This window comes from Prinia subflava, chromosome 5, assembly GCF_021018805.1.
Source record: "Prinia subflava isolate CZ2003 ecotype Zambia chromosome 5, Cam_Psub_1.2, whole genome shotgun sequence".
Classification (NCBI taxonomy): Eukaryota; Metazoa; Chordata; class Aves; order Passeriformes; family Cisticolidae; genus Prinia; species Prinia subflava.
The window spans coordinates 55313435-55332454 of record NC_086251.1 but is presented as its reverse complement, the minus strand read 5'-3'; the positions used below and the strand labels follow the sequence as shown (position 1 = coordinate 55332454).

The window sequence follows — 19020 nt, the reverse complement described above, 5'->3', positions numbered from 1 at the left end:
GAACTTCTGCATCCTTTCCCAGCTTTCACTGACAAATCAGGCCAAAATGACTTTATTTTGTGCAACTTTACTGGCACTTGAGAGACAACAGGAACATTTAGATGACCAACCTTCAAGCTGTTTTTGAACTCGCCTGAGCTCCTTCAGGATGGAACTGATTTCCTAGAAACAAAAGCATCAGAATGGAAAATTAAGCAACAAAGTACTCAACTGACAGAGGAATCTAATCTTGCTGCTTCTGCCTTATCTGATCAAGAAGATTCAAAGTCAGGCCCAACCTTGCTCATTTAACAGAGAAGCTGTACTGAGGTGTATTTGGTCAGTGCACAGGGAGCCTGCTCTGCATCATGTCACCAAGGGCTACGACACCATCCCACTCACAGCCACAGTGGCTTTTAGATATGAAATGCTACACCTGTAAAAAGACTCCTCCTTAATATGAAATACACAAAGATATTTGTAAACTCAACTCCTAGGCCAGACAAGGCATTTGGCCACATTTATACTGCTGCAGCACCATGCTACACAGGTCTTGCACAAGGTTGTTTAGCATTAATCATATTTGCTGGGTCTACTACTGTACTTAAATCCTTACTGACAATCCCTTTCAAGGACATTGAAAGGTCATGAGAGCACAAACACCATCTTGAGGCTGAATTACCTGAGTGAATTCACCCTGAGGAGGATTTTTACTGCCCTAATGTCAAACAGTTACAGGTGAAGAAAACAAACATTCACGAGAGACACCTGTCTGCAACTGAAGCTGTAGCAACCACATGGCAGGTGACCCTTTGGTAAATGTTTAAATGAGGCCTAATGACCCTGAACTTCAACATCTGTGAGGAGACCCAGTCTTTGAAGATCGATTGCAAAGGAACTGGGAAAGAGTTTGGTGAAACAAAACCACAGAAAGAACTCACTTTGTCACACTTCCAACAGTAACGAAACCCAGCAGTTCAACACATGAAAATGGACCAGAAATTTCAGAAATGGATTTGAGAAGGGTCAGAGATTGTTGGTTTGGTTTCTTACAAAGCTTGCATGGATAGAAGTCTTTAGTATTTCATTTGTCTGCATGGACTTACTTTGTTTGACGTCTTCAGAATTGGCACTTCATTTTCTGAATTGATTTTGGCCTCCATCTCCTCCCAGGTCCTTTCTGAGTTTTGAAACAGAATCCTGTAACACCAAAAGTAGAGCAGATCTTAAAACTGCTGTTAAAAACTGGTTGTTTAAAAGACTTAATTATCACAAAATGTAGCAACAAAAGAGATTAGTGGATTACCAGCTGGACAAAGATCCTTTCAGCTGATTTAGGAACATAATCCAAAGTCCTTCCCTAACTGATGCTTCTAGAGCAACAAATTTTGAAAAGATTTCACAAACTTGTTAACCTGAATATTTACAAGAGCCTTGGTACAGAAAAGGAAAAAAGAGACAATCCACCAATTTTCTGCTGCATATCCTGCACAGACAGCAAGAGATATCCTAAAGATATGAGGTACAGTGATAGCAAATAATCATATCACCTCTGTTTCACTACACACACACACAATTTCCTACATCTAGATTCCCTGCATCCTGATTAGAAAACTTTCCAAGACGACAGTACAGGATCTTCCAAAAGTAGCAAGTCAGTATTTCAGGTCAGGACAAGAAGTTACTTACTTCATTTTTTCAGCGAGGTTTTCCGTATTTTCACGGATTGTGTGTGATAACTGGGACACTGGGTTCAACATCAGATTGTCAAAGATTACCTAAAATATGAGGACAGATTGGAGAACTTTTAGCAAAGAGGCATATTAAAAAAATGGGAATTTTTTTATAGAGTAAATGATCTCCACTGAAAATCTTTGTTTGTGTGGATGATACTTGAAGTTCAAGGGAGATCAGGATGACGTGCAGCTCTATTGCAGCACTTTGGCAAAAAGGTTAACACTAACTTGTTCAGACTTTTTCTAGAGACAGAGACATAGCTGTTTGCAGTAACATAAGCATTGAAGCATTTCTGAAAAAACAGCACTTAGGACTTTCCACACCTCACAAACTCCCCCCGGAAGTCAAATCAAAATGCAAGAACCCTTACAAGCAGTCTTGCTGAAATTATCTAACGTGACACATATGAGTTCAAACCATCTTCACAGCCAGGTATCCCTGGCTGTTACATCCTGCTTTATTAAAAGTAACAACAAAATACTATCCAACCCCAAATATTCAAGTCCTGTGGCTCAGCAGAGCCTCCAGGCTTCTGCCAGGAAAGCCCACATCAAGCTGGGGGCACTCTGAAGCCTGTGTGAGTCACACTCCACCTCCAGAGTGGCTGCGCTGAGCCAGCTCTCCCCTCCTGCCTGCACTGCCTCCCCAAAGCCTCTTGCCCCAGCTCTTCCTTCCCACCACAGCTGGCAGGCAGAAAGCACACAGGAGCCACAGCCAGGGCTGGATCAGCAGCTTTCTCCTCCTCCCCCTGGCACCATCACCCCTCATGCCAACACCACCCCCAGCCTCAAGTGCAGGCCAGGTTTTCTCACCCTTTAGCATCACCCCCGTGATTTACCCTGCTCTCTCAGCCCAGAAGAATCACATCAAATTGCACACGTGGGAGGGAGCAATGCTCACAGACTGCAGGGCACAGCAAGCCAGCTGTGCCACAGCACCGAGCCCAGTCACACACACCCTCCCCAGGTCCACATCCTGCCACTGCTGCCCCATGAGCAGCTCTAACCAGGATGCCATTAAAGGCATCCTTGGTTAATGGATGTTTAACCCTTGTTTAATCCTTACTTACAGTAAGTAAGGTGCCATTAAACTATCAGGGCTTCAAATTTCAAAGTTGAGATGTTTGAGTTCTTCTCTAAGATAGCAGTGAAATAGTCTAAGAAGGCTCTGACACTGAACAGGTGACCAAGCATCAAGTTTTACTGGCATTTTACACAAGAGAGGAAACTTCCAGTCACTGCTAGCAAGAGGGGTGGTTCTGTTCCTCTTTTTTCCTTTTAAACACTGTTTCTACACCCACACATCAGGGCTGCTGAAAAGTGTGGGGTTGGTTTTTTGAGCTTTGGCAGCTTACAAAGAACAAGTATACATACAGCAGCTTAAAGCAATGTGGTATATAAAGTAAAGAAAAAGGTGGCCTGCCTCCTCACGGTTTCTTGTCCTTGTTTTTCTTGAGGGATCCTCTTCTCTATTATCATTCATATTTTGGTCAAAATCCTTCAGTTCCACTGATCCCGGAGGCACTTTCTGGTAGTTCAGACTTGCTTCTGGAATGTGCTGCACCAACTTGGAAATAATGAGTAATGAGTCATTAAAAATTAGTAGGGAAAGTAGGCTCACAGGCACTCACTGCAGGTATTGCAGATTTTCAGGCAAGCCCAAGAGGAACACTGATTCATTAAAGTCTTGTTCAGACAGGTATGGGCTTGTAAGCAAATTACTAGACCCCAATCCTGTAAGTGCTTACCCCCTGAAGTCATACCACAAAACTCTGTGGGACTATTCCACGTTAAATTTTGAGTCTTGAGCATGTATGGAAAGGTACATCTTTTGTCTTTTTTGAATTTAACTAAAACTCAAAAGGACCCTGTTTTCCCATATCTTATGTCTTAATATATCGATGCAACATTAAAGACACACTCAAATTAATCAGAAACCATTTAGTAATACATGAAAGAGATGAAAAAGCAATACAAAACCACTAAAAATGCAAACAACAGGAAGAACAGAAATGACAAAACAGTTTCTCGTGTTGGGTTTACTGACAAAACTTTAAAAGAAGGGGAAGAAAATAACAGTGACAGGACAGAGATACAAAAATAATGGGATGGAAAGTGCACCTGAGATGGATATGCCAGCCGAAAAGATCTACGAGCAATCTGTGTTAAAACAGAAACAAAGAGATCAATGCTAGTGAATGACTGTGACAGCAAGTATCAAAGAGAACACAGGGTTTGGGGTTATTTGGGGTTGACATTCCCAAAAGCACATTCCTGAGGACCAGCACTGGGTGCCCACCCCCCATCATGCACTGAAGCCCACAGAGATCCTGTCACCAGCCACTTCTGCTGAGGTGGCCTTGGGCAGCTCCCCAGTTACTCCAAACCAGACTGTGCTGAGTGAAATCCAGAGCCCTCTGGGAAAGGGCTCAACATCCAGCCCAAGAGGCTCTTTGCTTGGCAAAGCACACAGCTCCTTGTGAGGAAACCCTGTGCCATTCAAGGTGCAGGCTCCCCACACTATGCAGCAGCACTTGGGTTATACACAGACAGCAGGTGTGAGGTATTATGGAGCAGGGGCACAACAGCCAAAATGTTCACTAATAAGCTTCCTTTCATCTGGTGCAGAAACAGAAAGTTAGACTGCTTGCTGCAGTGTGTCAGAAGGGAATGAGATGTTCCTATAGTGAGCAGGTCTCAGCACAACCAGCTGAAAACAAGGTAAGGACAGCACCTGCTCCACCATCACAGGAGATTTTTGTACAAGACCTGTTCTGTTCTCACATTTTCTGTTCCATCACACCCGTAAGCATTTCCTCTTGTCATACCAACACTCATACTGAGTATGTTACACAACAACTTAACAATTTAATCAGGCTCTTTAGTTTTTGTTACATTATTATCAACTTTTTTAAAAAAGACCTGCCAAGAGAATTTTATGCAGGGCTAAAATTCCCAGAAGTAGCCAGTGACTTGGGATGACCCAACCTGTTTGCAGCAGCTGAGGTTTAAGTTTGATGGCTGAGCTCTGCAGAAAGCTGGGTCCTGCAAAACCTACACACCCACAAACCAAGGCATCCCAAACAACCCAAGGCTTTGGTAAACAGGAATCATGAAGGTTTCACCTTTGCTGAACTCTTTCTTTTCTTCTGGTTGTTTTTGTTTTGTTTTTGTTGTTTTTTTTTAAATTTGCTTAATTTACAGCAGTACTCAGCTCTGCATGCCAAGGATCTATCTTATCATAAACTATACAGCTGAGGCTAGAAAAACAAAACAAAACCACCCCAAACATACACTGGGGAAATGGAAAGCCTGCCTGGCAAACATCCAAGCCAGCACTGAACCTGAAAGGACAGAACATGAATAATGAGGTTTAAATCTAAGGCTCCACCTTAACTTATAACAGGATACTCCTCATTTAAACTTTAACCAAGCTTCTTAATAAAAGTAACTTAAAAAGCAGTCCATTTAAGGCTGAGAAATGCTGTGCCACATACTGGTCTCAAATGACATTTCTGGTACAGCATTAAACACTCAAAAGTGATTCCAGTATAAGTACTTATTTTTCCTGCATTTTCTACAACTTTTTTGGAATAGATATAAATATTTAGTACTAGAATGCAGAATGGCATATAACACTGCATAAGCCAGAGCAGCACAAGAGACAGCCACACAGAGAAAACTTTCCTTATTCACATAATTCCCCTTATCAGATGTTTAATTATATTACTATTTTAACCACGGTAGCTATTTCTCATCACTATGTCCTTTCCTAGAATATTTAATATAAAGTTGTTTGATGAACACTCACAAAATTCACAGTGCTTAGCATCACACACAATGATCTTCAAACATTTCCCAGCAGCTTCTCTGCATCAAGCCCGAATTATTAATTCAGCACAGTTTCAACAACACTGAGACTGTGGGAAGCAGGTGTGGCGGTGCACTGGTGCTGAATCTGGTCCAGTACCAAAGATGAGGTGTCTGTTTATCAAACTCACATCAGTTTATATTCATAACAAGACCCCCAAGCTGTGCTGTTTAGGACCCCAAGTTATTCAGATTCCACCTCTCAGCACTGCCAGCAGAAAGCCCTGCTGACGGAACCTGTTCCTGGCTATTGACACCATAAGGCAGCAACACTGATACACTGGGGCATTTTGGGTGTAACTCAAATGGCCTGCCAGATGCTGACCCTGCTGAAATCACACTGATATCCTGTCCTGTTCAGAGGAAGCCTCATCAGAAACCTTTAGAGTTTTTTCAGCCACCACCTGAGCACACCAGAGGTTATGGCTCCTGATCTGTCTTCACAGGCTCCCATCAGTGCTTTGTCCTTCACACCACTATAAGACCTCAAAAACTCCTCTGGCAGTGGGCACTGCCAGGAGTATTCCCTACAGTGTGACAGTCCTGAATTTGCTTTCCTGACTATTGTGAGGGACTGACTGGCATGTCCCACACAGCAGCACTACAAAGCCACAGAGAAACCCTCACCCAGACCGGAGCAATGCTGGGTTTGTGATTCTGCCATTCAGCATCATGCTTTGGAGCCTGTCATTTGTTTTTGTCAGAGCAGAAACACTGTTTTGCAGGTGTCTTCCTCTAGCAGCTGGGAACATCCCTCTGTATGAACTGACTTGTGGTTGAACCCTTCAGTGGCACTCCAAAAAAAAAAAAGCAGGGGCGCTGCTCTTCCTCCTCTGCTTTTCTGCAAGCAAGTGGGAGCTGAGTAAAATGTTTCATTTGCAAGGCAGAAGTGCAGTAGGCATGTCACCTTTACTGCTTGAAAAGAATAATACAAAAGGCAGCCTGACAGGCGTGGCACTTGCAAGGAAACAAAGCAATAAAACACTTTATCTCAGAGCTCAAAGTTATTGCAAAACATTTGTGCACTTTGGCTCCAATAGGCCCCGGGACAAGCCCTCCCTGAGCAGGCTGCAGCTGATCTGCGTTTAGCACAACCACAGCCACACTTGCCTCATCTTCTGGGTATCTCCCTAAATTTCTGCTTTGCACCTTTAGTGCTGATCACAGCAGGGTCATGAGGCTTCCAAGGACTCTGTTGGCAGAGTTACAGGTTTGGTCTCAGCTTTGAACCCTGCCTAGGATAGGTCTGCAATTCTCACAACAGCCAAAGACAACAGGGGGCCAGGGGAACCATCTGAACAGCTGAGAGATGTGTATTTTTTTAAGCCCACACTGGTGGTACACAGGAGGGAATTGGGATTTAAACAGTAGCAAAGGCAATTTTGCTTTAGCAGCTGAAGCCTCCTGGTGACCTTGCATCCAAATTCGAACTGTGCTGGTCCCCCTGCGGCACTGGTGAACCAAATTAAGAAATTGCCTCTCTCCTTCCCACCTAGTGCAGACAAACTGCTACACAGTTTGGGAGGAAGCCACAGCTCCACTGAAGGGCTGGGCGAGAGACTTCCAAAGCTACCTGCCTTCCTCCCTTCCCAGCTCCCAGAGTCCTTCTCCTCCATCAATGCTCAGATGGAGGGATGGGATTCAAGCAACATTGCACAGCTTTTCAACAGTCCTGGCAGAAAGGACATAGCAGAGGTACGAAACACAGAGCTGACAGAGAGTGCAGCCAGTGCACACAGTCAGTGCCTTGTGTGAAACAAAGAGGAAGGCTCTGGCTCCCTAACACAGCAGCACAACACTTCCCCTCCATCCTGCTCCTCAGATGCATATTTCAGGGACCAGTGTCCAAACAGAAGCCTTGAGAGCCTCAGGAAATGATTCCCATATCTTGCAAGGCTGGCTGAGGCACAGAGGACAAAATAAAGACCACCCTCAATAGCCTGCAGTTGGTCTTTCCACTGGTGCTTTTTAGAAGGACAAGGAATGAAGGTTTTTCAGTGCTGCAGCAACTGGGGATGCTGCCCAGCCCAACGATGCCCCGTGTACTTAGTGGAACTGAGAGGCAGAGATTTCTATGACCCTGACCTTACCTCTTCTCTTGCAGATATGGTGGAGGCCGGAGTGTTGGGCACAGAGCTGAAGGAGGTGCTTGGCCCCGTCCCCGAGGAACTCTGTGAGTCCCCATCCCCAGCAACATCGTGAATCTCTCGAGCGAGGATGGCCACATCCTTCACCAAGGTCTGGCTGAGCCTAAAGCACAGGCAAGGAAGCAGAACCATTGGAACACAGAATGCAACACGCCTCATACTCATAAAATATAAAAAGAGGAGCCACAAAAGGTTTGTGGGAACTATAACCTCTGCAGAGGCTAGGGCCAGCAGGGATTTTTGGGGTGCCTTGGCAGGGTGCTGAGGAATGTTTTGGCTGCATAAAAAATAAATCCCCTTCCTTCCTGAATCCAGCTCCAAAGTGAAGAATTGATATAAAGCAAACTGTGCCAGAAAGTATTGGAGACAATCCATAAAGAAATTTTATGTTATTGCTCCCCCACCCATCCACTCTACTTCTTTCTTTTGTCTGTTTGTTTGTTTTAATACAATACAGTTAATTTTTCTTCTTGGGTCTTCTTTGTTTTTTGCTTAAAAGTACATACAGGAGAGAAAAACTTTTTTTCTTACTTTAAGAAAAAAACCCCTCAATTTCTTTTTCATTTTCCTTGTGGTCTGTAGACTGAAAATCACAACATGCCTCCACATTGTCCAGAAGAGCTCAGGGATTATGAAGGTAAGCATGGCATAGCTTAGAGGGATCTGGTTTTCAGAAACCAAGTCTTGAAACTTCAAGCCCCTTGACAGGTGTCCAGGTAATACTCAGTGTTGGCAGCACCTTGCTCTATCTGCTCTAGAGCTCAAAAACAGTTCCTCAGTCTCTGGATTGTTGGTAGCAAAGCTTTAAAAAAACCCTTCAGACCAGAAGCAGCTGTTGTGGTAATTTTAAAGGAAAACTTCCAGGAGAAAAAACAGTCTTACAGCTAGTCAGCTTTATCTCAAACAACTGTCTTCTTTTAATGAAAAATAACCAAACCCAAAACAACCAACCATAAAAAAAAACCCCAAAACACCCCACCCAAAAACCCCTCCTATTATTATGGAATATTCCAAGTTGGAAGGGACACACAAGGAAAACAAGCAATGTGATAAAACTGTCAGTTCATCAAACCATTTACTTGGAAACAAAATGTATAGTTGAACTAATAAAATGCAGGTTGAGCTGCCTGCTTAAGGTAACCCCTCTCTGTGCTGGTTTGGACAGAGCTGCCACCAAACACTTCCATTATGTGATTCAGTACTGTAAACAAGTAGCATTCTCCCTTTTAACTCTCCCTGACTCCTCTAAACCCCTCCCAGTTAATTCAGGAGCAGCAAGGGAAATCAGAACTGCAATTAGCAGGCAGACTCTGTGACAGGGCCCTGCACGGTGCAGCGCCAGACGAGTCTGACGCAACCCTTTATTTATAGCTGCTGAGAGCGCAGCGCTCCCCGGTGCTGGGAATGCTGCTGGGAGGGAAGCTGGCATCTCACACACACACACGCCTCTCCAGCACAGGTAGAGCAGCCTGATTTGAAGGCTGACACACTTTCTAGCAGCTTGACAGCAACTTTCAGGCAAGAAAAGCCCTTTTGGGGTGAGAGTAGCAGTGGCGAGGGTGATGTGGCCAAAAGCAGACACAAGGCAGCTTCCTCAGGCAAAAGCATTTCAAGTATGGCCAGTACAATGGAAGACCAGTATTTCTGGAAAGTTGGCATAACACAGTTGCATATTAGAGATGACAAACCTCAAATGCCACTGTTTAAAAAAAGAATCTATTTGCTTTATTGCTGAGATCCTCCGGGCAACAATCAGACCACCAGAACACAGCAAGCACCGTATCCAGGGACATCAAGCTAAGCAACGATTCATTTATATACAAGGTCCAGATAGATTCAAATGTGCCAAGCAGAGGTTTCTGCCCTGCAGCTATTTCTTACTGCACCCTCACCAGCTTCAGGCAAAGCAGCTTCAACAGTTTACATATTCAGTCTTTGCTAATCCATTTGACTTCCTCTGAAGAGAATTAGGTGAGTTCACACCACCCACACCACACGCACACATTGTGACTTCCAGCAGAGATATGCAGGTATAAACAGTTAGACTTCCCACAGTTTGAACCAGAAACAAACCAAGAGACAATGCCCTGTACCTTGGCCTTTTGTAGATACAAGGTACAACCAGCACATCCAGGCTGTAAAGGTTCACAAAAACCTTCCAAGTCAATGTTCATATATAAAGGAGATGTGACCATACAAACAACGGGAGAGCCTCTCCTTCTACGCCCACACTTGGGTTTGATTTGAACACCAAGGAGAAAACAACCCATTTTCAACACGTGGGTTAACAGATAAAGCCCCACCTCACCTGGCTATTTCTGCTATCTCCGCTGTTTGCGCCATGAAGTTGTAGGGGTCAGGGTGATCATCAAAATCTTCATCATCATCCGTTTCTCTGCCGTTGTGCTTCTGCTTGCCCAGCCCAGAGCCACGTATCCTCGGGGTTTGTGTGGCTGTTGAAGTATGGGAGCGTTTGTGTTTAGGGGAGCTGTGATTTGAGCCATATTCCTCCTCCGAAGTAGAAGTGTAATCTGAACCCTGTGGTCTCCGCCTTGATGCTTATAAAAAATGAATTGGTTTCAGACCAAGGACAGTAGTCAAGAGTAACTACAAAAGGCTGAAAGGTAACACAAAACTAGCCCAAGAGCACAAGGAAAGGAGAGTTTCTGTGCAGATCTTAAGTTAAAACACCACATTCTCTGAGCTTATTTCAAAGTTGAGCCCCTCTATGGCTCCCATTCACTGTACAAATTTGGAGTGGGAAATTCCAATGGAAAATCATAATGACTGTGTTAACGCCTCTGCTGTAGTAAATTATTACTACAGACTTGGCTTTCCATGCACAGAAGCTCTGTGTAAAAGTAGCACACATTTCAGACTCATCGTAGTCCCATAGAAGTCCTTTTCTACAGAGAGCCCAATTTTCAAGCCTGCAGATACCTTTCTAATTAGCTTCAAGTACAAGCAGAAGGAGGGCGTTTTGAGTGTAGAGTAGACTGTGGTGCTTCGTGTTATTTGCAAGAGTCCACACCCTGTGTTCACCTCCTGCCTCACAATTCACCATTAATGACACTCTACAGGAAAGTGTTCACAGTCAGGACTGGCTCCAAGCCCTAGAGCCAAGTGGAAGCTGCCCACTTATCCCAACTTGTTCTGCAGATCTGTAGACACCCAGCTCTTCCTTGCCTGGGAAATGTCAAGGTGTCCTTATTTGAAAACTGGGCTCCCAATGTTTGCTGCCTCACTGTACTCTCTATGGGTACTGCTTCATTCCCTCCTGTCCATCCCTGGAGCATGAAGACCCATCAAACACAGAACCACACGAGTTATTTAGAATTACAACACTGAAAAACTTCACTGTGTTACCAAGACAATCCTAGCACTAAAACACTACATGTGAATTAAGCCAGCATCATACAAACAAAACCTACTAATCTGGAGTGTAAGATGCAGGTAGAAATTATAGATAATTACTGTATAGTGAAAGAAGTATTCCTAGACATTGCTGTCTCACCCATAGCTATAACAATGTCTTGGCTCAGGATTTTTTTATACATATAATAAAAATAAATTTGCTCATATTCAATTCATAGAGTTGTATCTCTTTTGTTAATGCAGTTTTAGAATCAAGAGGTCACCCTGTGACTGAACAGTTCTAAAATTATGAGACTCACTTTCCATCTCTGTACGCCAAGGGAAATCAGAATCAGCTCCCTCAGTATCATTTAAATTACCCTGAGTAAGCAAATTGTGTACACAGAGGAGCATGGGAGACAGGCCTTTAGCTTTCAGAAATGGTAACTTCGATTATTCTGATGTTATCTGTGACTTTCACAGAAAGCTACTTCAGATGGCCCAACAATATCGTGGCATTTCTTGTCTCATGGGCAGGCAGTTCATGCTGTTCCTCCACCAGCGAGATCAACTTTCTCCCACTGGGAGAGTTGGTAACTCCTGTGGTTAGCTAAACACTAAGAACTCCTGGAATAAATCAGCCACATCTGCCTCCTTATGCCCTAGCCTTGAGACTCAAAGCTATTACGGATTTTTGTATCACGCTGAAAGAAGTCTTGATGGGACAGTCCAGTTTAACAACGTTAAACTCTTGTTGCAGGAAGGGAGTTCTAGCTGCTGATTTGCTACAACAGCATTAGTACAGGAGCATGCACCACACGACAGCAAGCATGATCAAGCTTGAAATACACCAGCATGTACTTAGAGCTTGCACAAGGTTCACAATCCTATCAAGGAATTAGGAGGTTAGTATTTTAAGAGCAACTAATTCAGAGGAAGGATTAGCATCATCTGCTGCAACTATGGACAAGGAAGGTGTTAGCACACTGCTACAGAGGTATGGAAATCAAAAACCAATTCATTTAAATAAAGAACTGGCCAACACTTATCATTTTTCTCCGAATGATTTGAAGTCTGTGGTCCAAAGGCAGAGGGAGTGCAAAGAGCACCTCCTGTTTGGAAAACTGTGACCACATTATCTTGCTTTAAATTTGTTATTGTTTAACAAGAAGTTAATAATAGCATCATCTCAAAAAAAGGCAAGAGAAGAGACTGTACATACTCTTTTAGCTTAATCACATTCTGATTTACATGCATATACAAGTGTGTAAGAAAAAAATCACTAAAATTAAAGGTGAAGCTGAATGCACTAAAACAATCGAAATCAAAACAAGCAGCAAATAACATTTTTAGCATGCAATAAAAATGAATACTGCAAGAGAGATAAATAGTACAGCTGTATGAAAATATTTTAAAGGACACATCCAGTACTCCAAGACCCGTTACAAAATGACAAAACTGCTGAAAATAGCATTCATCTCAACAGGACTGAGAAATCCATCCAAAGTGGTTCTTTCTGTCCATTTGGCTACCAATCATTCCTAAAATCCTAAGCAAACACACCTGCTTTGCCACATCTGTGGCAGGTCAAGGTCTAGAAGCATAGACCTGAACTCACACCAAAGGTTTCAGGGACAATCTCTCATTACCAATTACCATCCTAGAGTTGTCATTTGAATTGTCCAACTTCTTAACCGAAGGCTGATTTTAGTATGACAAATACTGGTATTTCAAGGGTCTTTTGAGTGGTCAACTACAGGGAGATGTAGTCCCCACACCTCTGCCTCATGCTTTGGCAGAAGCCATGCCTTAAGCACCTGCCTTAGCTATGGCAAGAGTGAGTGAAAATACACTATTTTCACTCTAAAGAGTGTCCATCTGTTGGGGCAGTCAGCGTGCAGTGTCCAGCTCTATATTTACGTCTACAGGAAGAACAAGGGAACAGCTTTCACAACATAGGGATATTTATTTCTTGTTCTTCTGTTTCAGATACCTTCAAACCTGCCACCTTGGACATCAGCTGTCATCAACACTATTATAAGCTCTCTGGAGGAAAACTCTGAATCTCACAAGTAAAACAGAACAGAATTTCTTGTAGCACTAGAAAAGCATTAAATTCTGTATTTTAAACGAAACTATGGCCAACTGTCAAATGGTAACTGGTTGTTCAAAAAACAAAATCACTGGAGAAAAAAAAAAAGTAGCTATTTGTAGTATCCTCACAGACATCACCACAATACCATTTCATGGAGTATGAGGGTGCTCTGCTCTCTCCAAGCCCACAGGAAAGCTCAGCATCCGTGCTGCTCATTAATGCAGACTTTTGTACTCATCAAGACAGCACCTCTACTATGATACTAATCCTCGGCAACCACGTGCAGCCTGTAAGTCAAAAACAGGGGAAAGAGGGGAGAACTATAAAGCAGCAGCACTTACAGGATGATGAGGAGGAATACTTGACGCTGCTTGAACGGGTCCTGCTGAAAGGCTGCTTGGCAGAGGCAGCTGCTGCTGTTTTCCTGGCTGCAGCTCTCACCTCCGAAGCGCCCGTCTTCCGATAGGAGTCCGCGCTGCGGCCCGAAAACCCCGTCCTCGACTGCGCCGTCTCAGAGTCACTGGGCACGGTGAATGAACCCGCCCGTTTCCTGGGCATGGCCAGGATGTCCAGCCGGGACAGCTTCTTTGTCTCTGTGGGCTGCTTGGTGCCCTGAGCAGTGGCGTCCGAGTTGGAGGCTGTTTTCTCAGCATCCACGCATTCGTTGTCCGAAGCATCTCCCAGCCGGGCACGGCGTAGCTTCGAGGCCCGTGTGGGCCGTGGGGTGGATAAACTGTTGGACCGGGTGAGAACTTGCTGGATTTTCTGCACATTCGAGGTTGTTTTGCTCTGGTCCTCCTTGGTGGCCGGAGTGTAAGGTTTCCTCCTGGGAACAGGCCGGGTTACCGAGTGCTCGTGGTCAGACACAACCGCATCTGGGACTGGCAGGTAGGGTGAGTTTGAACTTCTCTCGTCATCCGTGAAGTCAAGTGACCCTCGAGTCCCCGTGCTCCGCTTCATCTGGAAGCGTTTGGCGGCCTCTGCTCGGTTTGGTGCCTCTGGAGCTTGTGTTTTCCGCTTCTCTGTCAGCCTGTCCCGAGCGCTGGGCTGCCCACACTGGTCCTGGATGGATGGCGTGGAGGAAGATTTCTCCTTCTGCAAGCCCGCGACTGCTTTGCGTTTCGGGGCGCTTGCTGGGACGTTTTTGCCGCTCACCAAGCTGACTGTGCTGGCCGTGTCTACATCTGAGTCCCCTGACAAGGAGTCCTCCAGCTGACCAGCAGTTTCTGAGGACTCCAGCTGTTGGCTTTGACCAAGCAATTTGGCTTCCAGTGCTGCCAAGGCAGTTTCAGTGTCCTTAAGCAGAAGATGAGTGTCCTGACTAAAGTCCATACGAGTAGACCGAACAGCCTCTAAATCTTTAAGCAGAGGGTGACTTGAAATATGTGGGAGTTTATTTTGAGGAACACCACTGCTTGATTTATCTTTGGTAAAACTTTCCTGTCTGACAAAAGATGCCATTTCCTTTCCTGACATGTTTTCTTGATCTTGTGGAAGACTCTGATTAAGGGACATGACAACTTTTCCAGCCGTGTTTATATACGCACTAACATCTTTGACTGGTGGCTTTCCAGAAACTGCTGTGCCAGAACACTTGAAGGAGAACTCCAGATCCTTGCTGTCCTTGTCTGCTCGAGTGTGGGATACACTCAGAGAGAGCTTGGAGGGAACCCCTGCATCATTGCTGTCATCACCAATGTAGAACGAAGTAGAAACTGGTTCACTCACAGCTCTCACGTGAGAGATGCGGGAGGCTCCTGGCTGCCGGCTCTCTGATCTATTGTCTTCCCTCATCTGCTCTAGCATTTTGCTGTTCTCCTTATATTTCTTGCCTTTTTCTGTGCTGAAGCCGTCGTCAGATCTGCTGGCATCGCTGAGGCTATCCGGATCCAGGTCTTCTTGGATGAAGAGGCGGCTGCTGGAGTCGCCATAGGCTTCCGCACAGTGGTCCTTCACGATGGTTCTCTTGGTAACCTCAGGATAGGACTCCTGGCACACCAGCACCGTGGGAGTGGGGCTCTCGGATTTATCACTTGGTGGGAGTTGGGGAAGAAGGCGCCTTGTTCTCGAGGGCACAGAGTTTTCTGGTTCCCCAGGTTTCGGGGGTACCCCGCTTTCTAAAGAGAGTTAGGTAGAAAAGAATCAATTACTGTAAAACTGTGCCACTTATTTGTTTAGGAAGAGCTTGATCCTGCAAAGTCCAAGTCCACAAAAGCATTCACAAGATGTGCTCAGAACTGAGGATTTATGTAATATGAACATCAGCAGGGTCTGGCTGGTCCCTGCTCCCTCAGGTTTATCAATACAGACATTAAACCGAATTCCTTTGCTGAACCACACTGCTCAACACCTTCCCTTCTCAAGGTAGTATGTCAGATTCCTTCTCCCATTAAATACCTCTCAGTACAAGCACTATGGAGGATAATGATATTGCTGGCATCTAGCATCAATCAGGCCACAGGAACGAGATGAAAAACCATCAGACATCAGTGATGCAGTGTTTTACGTGCCATTCTAAACAACATTGCCCATTTGACTACTGAGATGGTGTTTTTCACAGTACAAGTTCTCCTGCACTCATACCCCAGAGCACAGTCCCAGGAGAACGATCCTGTAATAACCAAGAGGCTCTGAATTAGAGCTCGCTGCCCCGGTATGTGTGGGCTTATCAGCAGGGACACACCCCACTGAAAGAGTGTTCCTATTTCTCCCATGCTGCTGGCCAGGCCTCCATATCTGATACCACTTTTAAATACCAGGATAACTGGTTATTTGCCTATGGTAATATTACAAGCACTCCAGGAGTTGGGTATCCCCATATGGTGTAAAACAGTGGCAATGACCTCTGAAACAAAGTTTTCTTCTAATCTTTACTGGATGTATCTATAGCTGTCCATGGCAAGAAGGTATGACAAGTAATCCCAAACAAAAATGTTGAAAACATTTGCAAAAGCTAACAAAGTGCTTTTTTCCTTTTCTCACACACCAAGAGAACCATAGGATCCATAAGGTGTCTTCCAAATTATGATGGGAGTATATCCTCTGACTTCCTTTCTCTCCCCCGTATCTAGTTTTCTGTGCTGATCTCCACCCTTTAAACCTGCCACTCAACAGTAAACCCCAGAACAGCCTAAATTCTCAGCACAGCCAGACAGAGGAGAAGCATATGAAAAACATGCAAGTCAGGAACTAACTCCAAGGCTATGTGCAAAGGGTTCTCATCTGGCATCATAAGGCAGTCTAAGGAATCACAGCTTGGGGGTGATTAACACCCAAAGCCCTTACAAGCTTTCTCCTTCTCAGTTTCCCTCTAGTCATGTCAAACCTAATATTTCAGAACTTCTTGAATAACTCCAAAATGCAAACCAGAGGCTCTCTCCATCTTCAGTCCACTGGGAACTATTCACTCTGTGCTTCCCATCCCCAAATACTGTAGCTAGAACAGAAAATAAGCTAAAGCCAGATACAGAGATGCCCTTAATTTCTGCTTTTTCTATCATCCTGGTTTAGATTCAGCTACCCTCAAACTGCAGTGTCAGATGAGACTTACCTGCATTTCCATCACCCTGCCCAGAGACAGGTCCAGCCTCAGAGTAACTGTCCGCAAGGCTTGCCCACCTTGATACCCACTTCTGACTTCCCTGAGATGCTGCAGACATCTACAACAAGGTGGGGAAGATGAGGTCAGAAAGAGGGTTTGTACACAAAATCCCAGCCACAAAATCTCTCATACTGACATCACTCGGTCTGTTCAAAATGGAAATCAAGCTACACATCACGTTTACATCCAGACAGAAAACCCATCTACACCACCACCATCTCAGGAAATCCACCTGGACTGCCCATACCTGTGCTTCAGCCTGAGACCCATTCACAGCTTTTGAGGAAAATGCCTGGAGCGAGGGTGACTTCTGACTAGTGCCATTTTCACTGATTAGATGCTGAGAACCAGAGTCGTCTTTTTCACCTTTAATTATTGGTCTAAAGGCTGAAGAGATTCTGGAAAATTCAGGCGATTCAAGAACGCCAAAAACCTGAAAAGATGTTTGCATGGGAATATCAAAATGCAAGAAAACAGAAAAACATTAGCCAAAAATCCAAATCTGTGAAACATTAGTCAGGCACAAACTATGATCCCAAGGGGCCGGAAACAATTTCCAGTGCTTCCATGCAAACTACGTAAATAATTTTTCTCTGTACTCCACGGTAGCAGCTTTAAATATACTTAATCATAGAATTCCACTCACACCCACCTTTCCTCTCTCCTTCATTATTTAGGGGTGTTGCCTATAACAGCAGTAACTTTCACTGAAAAGGAGTCCCTTTTCAGCCCAGAGAAATTTAGGATGAGTGACAGGAAAGCTATTTACCAGTTCATTCATGAAGATTTAGACAGAAAATGGGAAAGCTCCTTCCCTAGTGCCTTTCACAGACTGTATGTAGCTGTGAGTGGGCTAAGCAGCAAAGCAGCCTTGCACTGCCACAAGGAGCTGGGAAAGGATGCACCTATGGGATGGGTGAGTGTTTGAGCCAGCTGGACAGATTCCCCCTGAAGATAAGCAGGCCTTCCTATGGGGGGTGACCAAGACTCATGCCTCAGAAGGGCTTGTTCCTCTCCCTTGACTGCAAGAAGTTCAGAGGAAGATACCACCACAGGGAGTGCCTTGGTTGCACAGAGAAAGCCATAAAGACCTCCACTCTCACTGCTGTTAAAAAAATGTGCTTGCAATGGTGGAGGAATAAAGAACAGAGACAACTCAGAACCTAAGCAAGTCCAGAATTCATTTTCTTTCCTCCTGGACAGAAACACTGAGGTTTAGTTATCAGCTGTTTCACAAGTGGCAGGTCTGCACTGCACCAAGTCTATGGCACAGTCAGGACCAGAAGGTGGCCAGTTTGTCTGCCAGAGTCACATGGCTGTCAAGACTACTCCCCAGAAATATTTTTATTTTTGTGGCATTTTCCCTCATATTTCCTCACCAGAACAATTAGTCATCTAATGTCAGGACTAGGACCTTGCTGTGACCATGCCCTGAAAGCTTCCAATCACATTTCAAAAAAGATGTAAGAAACAAATGTAATAAAAAACAAAAGAGAGAAGCTAAATCCAGGCTCATAAACACTGTATACAAAGCACTAAAGCCACATTGAATTAAGGTTTCCTTTAAACCTTGCCATCTTCCTGACTATATTTCACTAAATCTTTGTAACAACTTGCCAGTTTTGTTTTCATAATAGACTGCAGATGAGACTCAAACCTGAAAATCAGCCAAACTTTGGTTTGCCCTGCGGTTGGTTAGTTGGGTGGGTTCTTCTTAAGCCTCCCTCATCTCTGGAGTTTAGTTTTTAGGCAACCATTCACTCTGCAAAATCCAAAGAAGTACAGATCCACCTGGGATTGCCTCTGCCCTAGATCACACCCTCTGCTATCCCAGCCAGCTGCGGCCTGCCCTGACAGCAAGCACTGCCTTTCTAATCAGGCATAGCCAAATACAGAAACGTCTGCCACTAAGGGTGGTAAGCAGCAGCCCCTGGCATTTCCTGTGGCCTACCATGGGATGATGCATCAGTGATGGGCTGCAGCTCCCATCTTCATAACAGTGGGCAGGAGGTGATGCAATGCCAAGGCAGAGGCTTGGGAGCAGTCCTAGAGAGCAGAGCTGCTCCCAGCCACTGCTGTCAGCAGGATCAGCCTGATCTTTATTCAGGTGTTGCCTTTCCTCTAAACAGATGGCAAACCCACTCTTTCACTTTTGCTTCCAAATTCCATTTTTAAGCAAGCAGCTCTTTGCCATGGGCATATTTTGCCTTCTTTTACTCTGCGGTTTTTGTTTGTTTG

The 19020-nt window shown here is 44.6% G+C and overlaps 1 protein-coding gene across 9 annotated transcripts in view; it reads right to left on the bottom strand.

Annotated features, from left to right (window-relative positions):
* CEP170B (centrosomal protein 170B) overlaps nt 1-19020 on the bottom strand; it is a 57522-nt gene that overhangs the window by 4803 nt on the left and 33699 nt on the right. For 3 of the 9 annotated variants that reach the window (XM_063399482.1, XM_063399481.1, XM_063399484.1), the window contains 10 exons: nt 17030-17215; nt 16732-16840; nt 13523-15298; nt 10041-10290; nt 7676-7835; nt 3837-3875; nt 3139-3282; nt 1669-1757; nt 1086-1179; nt 111-162 (listed from right to left, as the gene is read on the bottom strand). In XM_063399482.1, coding sequence (XP_063255552.1) covers nt 111-162; nt 1086-1179; nt 1669-1757; nt 3139-3282; nt 3837-3875; nt 7676-7835; nt 10041-10290; nt 13523-15298; nt 16732-16840; nt 17030-17215 — 2899 coding nt within the window. The remainder of the gene's footprint in view (nt 1-110; nt 163-1085; nt 1180-1668; nt 1758-3138; nt 3283-3836; nt 3876-7675; nt 7836-10040; nt 10291-13522; nt 15299-16731; nt 16841-17029; nt 17216-19020) is intronic. The other 6 variants (XM_063399485.1, XM_063399488.1, XM_063399486.1 and 3 more) reach the window with 3 other exon arrangements.